This window comes from Triticum urartu, chromosome 5A (genome assembly GCF_056163025.1).
Source record: "Triticum urartu cultivar PI428250 chromosome 5A, HENAU_Tu73, whole genome shotgun sequence".
In the NCBI taxonomy this organism is placed as follows: Eukaryota; Viridiplantae; Streptophyta; class Magnoliopsida; order Poales; family Poaceae; genus Triticum; species Triticum urartu.
In genome coordinates, this window is record NC_141877.1 from 93,357,480 (window position 1) to 93,361,901 (window position 4,422).

Sequence of the window (4,422 nt, forward strand, 5' to 3'; positions counted from 1 at the left end):
GAGAACCACACATGGCTTCTCTATTATGAGGATTTAGAGATAACATAACTAGATCTAGTTTAGATCAAACTAGATGAGAACTAGAACAAGAGCGAACTAGAGAAGGCTCCAAAACTTGTGTTCTAGGGGCTGCCCCTGCTCCTATATTTATATGCGGAGGCCCGGGGTCACGACTCGAAGAGGTAAAACCCTACATCCCGCTTTTGTTGTATTGGTTGTGATGGAGTACAAAGTACATGAAGATCTACCTCGAGATTGTATGTGAATGTATCTAACTTAACCCTACGAGCTAAACCCCTCGACTTATGTAGGGACCGGGGTACGCCGATGATTTGAACATGTCGTGAAGTGTGCGCCTACTCTTCGAAGGATTTTATCTTGAGTACACTGGGAGTCATGGTAAACATGACCCATTCTTTGGTTGTCTAGGGGTCCTCGGCGGGCCCATGACTGACAGGCCGACGTGGCTAGCACCCCATATTCCAGGACACCGCCAGGAAGGGTCTTAGTATGTGAGATACGGAGCGCCGTTGTCCATGGCCTCCTGAGACGTCGATACACGAAGCTCCATTCCCCATCCTCGCGTTGGCTTCGCCGTTGTGGAAGAATACACGCGTCATATCAGGTAGTTGGTTGAGGTCTCGAGGGAGGAGTGGAATGCTGCAAGGACCAACACCAGGTCGTGGAATGGACGGCCAGCCGAAAAGACCCATGGCCGCTTGCAGCAACAGTGCCTGGCCGAGGCGCGTGCGACAGATAAGAGACGCACGATCTCTCGCGATCGGACGGCTGGCGAGGAGGTTTGCGAGAGCCCGAGATCAGTCGGTTGAGATAAAAGGATTTTCCAAAAGGTTTTTTCCCGAAGAGAAAAGACTCTCCTTTTTTAGGGGTAGAGAAAAGATTCATTGACGGACTGCCGACGTGAGCCGGTCACCAACCTTTTTTTTTTATAGCTGGCCAAACGCAAAACGGCACCTTGGTATCTCCGCGGCGGGTCGCTCTCCTCTCCTCTGCCTTTCCCCGAAATTGCGTGGTAGAGACCTCGCATCGCTCCCCACCCGTCGTCACCCGTGCCGTAGCCTCACGGGACTCTTCCCCCTTTAAATCCCCCTCCCCTCCCGTCTCCTCCTCCACTCATCCAATCCTCCCTGCCAAGCGACCCCAAGAAAGTTTCCGATCGAATCGAAGCCAAGGCCTTCTCGCCCACCTCCAAGGTACGTGAATTTCAGACCGCGCCCCTCGCTATTATCGTTGATTATGTTGCTGTTGATCTGCCCCGTAGTCGGTTGTCGCGAAATCCCTCTCGATTTGGATTATCCGGTAGATCTGCCGATTAGAGGTGTTCTAGTTGATCCGCTCGTTCCGTGTTAGCAGTACTAGTTCGAGACGATAGGTTTGTTGATCGATTGCTGTTGATTTGGCTCCGTTGTCGTGAAATCCCTCACGGTTATGCCTGGATTATCGGGTAGATCTGCCGATTTGAGACGCAACTGATGTTGATGTTAATTATGTTCATCTAGGCGTGTGTGGTTGATTGATTCCGCTAGGTTCCTGCTGAGTCGCTCAGACTTTGTGGCGCTCATGAGCCTTTTTATGTTGCACCTATGCTTGATCTGTGAACGGATATACCTGAGTTGCATACTTGGGCACACCTAGATGTGCTTTAGCAAAACTGGTTCCTATGTTAGTTGTTGGGCCTAGTAGTTGTTTGGAGGATCCGTTCTTGTGCACCGGTTCTGCTCTTAAGAGTCAATTGTGTTTGCTTACAGTAGTACTGTTGATTTAACTGATATTGTATCTTGTTGTGTCAAAACTTGAAGGTATCTGTACTTGTGCATCAGTTCTTGTCTGAAAATCATATATATTAACTGATCTTTTTAGCTTGTGGTCAAACTTGAACATCAATCTGCTATCTAATAGTTCAAGACATAGTTACAATTTCGTCTCTCTTGGATCATGGCCTTCTGGTTCATATATGCTTTATGTTCTGCAGTTTCATGATTACGAGTGCCTTATTATGGTTTTGGTACACTTTATGTTTGCAGATGCAGATCTTTGTGAAGACCCTCACCGGCAAGACCATCACCCTTGAGGTCGAGTCCTCTGACACGATCGACAACGTCAAGGCGAAGATCCAGGACAAGGAGGGCATCCCTCCGGACCAGCAGCGCCTCATCTTCGCTGGCAAGCAGCTTGAGGACGGTCGCACCCTTGCTGACTACAACATCCAGAAGGAGTCCACCCTCCACCTGGTGCTCCGCTTGCGTGGTGGCATGCAGATCTTCGTCAAGACCCTCACCGGCAAGACCATCACGCTCGAGGTCGAGTCTTCAGACACCATCGACAACGTCAAGGCGAAGATCCAGGACAAGGAGGGCATCCCTCCGGACCAGCAGCGCCTCATCTTTGCTGGCAAGCAGCTTGAGGACGGCCGCACCCTCGCTGACTACAACATCCAGAAGGAGTCCACCCTCCACCTGGTGCTCCGCCTCAGGGGTGGCATGCAGATCTTCGTCAAGACCCTCACCGGCAAGACCATCACCTTGGAGGTCGAGTCTTCAGACACCATCGACAACGTCAAGGCGAAGATCCAGGACAAGGAGGGCATCCCCCCGGACCAGCAGCGCCTCATCTTCGCCGGCAAGCAGCTTGAGGACGGCCGCACCCTTGCTGACTACAACATCCAGAAGGAGTCCACCCTCCACCTGGTGCTCCGCCTCAGGGGTGGCATGCAGATATTTGTTAAGACCCTCACCGGCAAGACCATCACGCTTGAGGTCGAGTCATCCGACACCATTGACAACGTGAAGGCGAAGATCCAGGACAAGGAGGGCATCCCACCAGACCAGCAGCGCCTCATCTTTGCTGGTAAGCAGCTTGAGGACGGCCGCACCCTCGCTGACTACAACATCCAGAAGGAGTCCACCCTCCACCTGGTGCTCCGCCTCAGGGGTGGTATGCAGATCTTTGTCAAGACCCTCACCGGCAAGACCATCACCTTGGAGGTCGAGTCTTCGGACACCATTGACAACGTCAAGGCGAAGATCCAGGACAAGGAGGGCATCCCCCCGGACCAGCAGCGCCTCATCTTTGCCGGCAAGCAGCTTGAGGACGGCCGCACCCTCGCTGACTACAACATCCAGAAGGAGTCCACCCTCCACCTGGTGCTCCGCCTGCGTGGTGGCATGCAGATCTTCGTCAAGACCCTCACCGGCAAGACCATCACGCTCGAGGTCGAGTCTTCAGACACCATTGACAATGTGAAGGCGAAGATCCAGGACAAGGAGGGTATCCCACCGGACCAGCAGCGTCTGATCTTTGCTGGTAAGCAGCTTGAGGATGGCCGCACTCTGGCGGACTACAACATCCAGAAGGAGTCCACCCTCCACCTGGTGCTCCGTCTCAGGGGTGGTATGCAGATCTTCGTGAAGACCCTCACTGGCAAGACCATCACGCTCGAGGTCGAGTCTTCAGACACCATCGACAATGTGAAGGCGAAGATCCAGGACAAGGAGGGTATCCCACCAGACCAGCAGCGCCTCATCTTTGCTGGTAAGCAGCTTGAGGATGGCCGCACTCTGGCGGACTACAACATCCAGAAGGAGTCCACCCTTCACTTGGTGCTCCGCCTCCGTGGTGGCCAGTAAGTGCCTGGCCATGGAGCTGCTTATGTCTCTGGGCTCACGAGTCGGTTGTCTTTCTGTGTACTCCGTTGTGATTGTCAGCGTGTCCTCGTCTGGTCTTGTTCTTTGTTGCTACCGTGCTGTGGTCTAGCGTTATATCTGGCTGTGTCTGAACTTTATGCTGTGCTGCAGCAGATTTGGATGAACTTGAATGAATAAATGAGCCCTGAACGTGTGCCTGTTTTTTTGCTGTTTGTACTTCTGCAGTTCCTAAACCTTCGCAATTGCATTTGATCTGCTTTCGATGCTTTATTTTAAATTATTTTTTCAGCTCAGGATGAGCTGATGTGAGAACATTTTATACTGAACTGAAACCAAAAAAATCTGAAGGAATGCTCAGCTTCAACGGGTGCTAAAAGGAGACAACCATGTCCGATATCATTTGCAACTAAAGCCAACAAATCGGAGCTCAGAGCTTGTGAACCGAGGAATCTACCCCATTAGTTTTGTTATTAATAAAGTCCATGGTTGACAACCATGTCCGATATCATTTGCAACTAAAGCCAACAAATCGGAGCTCAGAGCTTGTGAACCGAGGAATCTACCCCATTAGTTTTGTTATTAATAAAGTCCATGGTTTTTTTAATTGATTTCAATTTTTTTTTGCAAATTTGAAAAAGGTAAATTATGCTCACAAACTTAATTATTTCCTTTGTGAACTTTAAATGTTCATGGATTTAACACCCCTAAGCGACCCCATAGCTTTTATGCACCAGGCGGCTCACCAGTGTTTCTGTTT

General features: G+C 50.8%; 1 protein-coding gene across 1 annotated transcript; it reads left to right on the top strand.

The window, feature by feature from the left end:
* Nucleotides 1-1,041: 1,041 nt before the first annotated feature.
* On the top strand, nt 1,042-3,868 carry LOC125508020 (polyubiquitin). Its single transcript, XM_048672565.2, has 2 exons — nt 1,042-1,214; nt 2,046-3,868. Exon 2 carries the CDS (start codon nt 2,046-2,048, stop codon nt 3,645-3,647), a length of 1,602 nt encoding a protein of 533 aa, XP_048528522.2. The 5' UTR covers nt 1,042-1,214; the 3' UTR covers nt 3,648-3,868.
* The last annotated feature ends 554 nt before the right edge of the window (nt 3,869-4,422 follow it).

Coding starts and splice junctions, on each gene's coding strand:
- LOC125508020 (XM_048672565.2), top strand. CDS start 2,046: ATGCAGATCTTTGTGAAGACCCTCACCGGCAAGACCATCACCCTTGAG.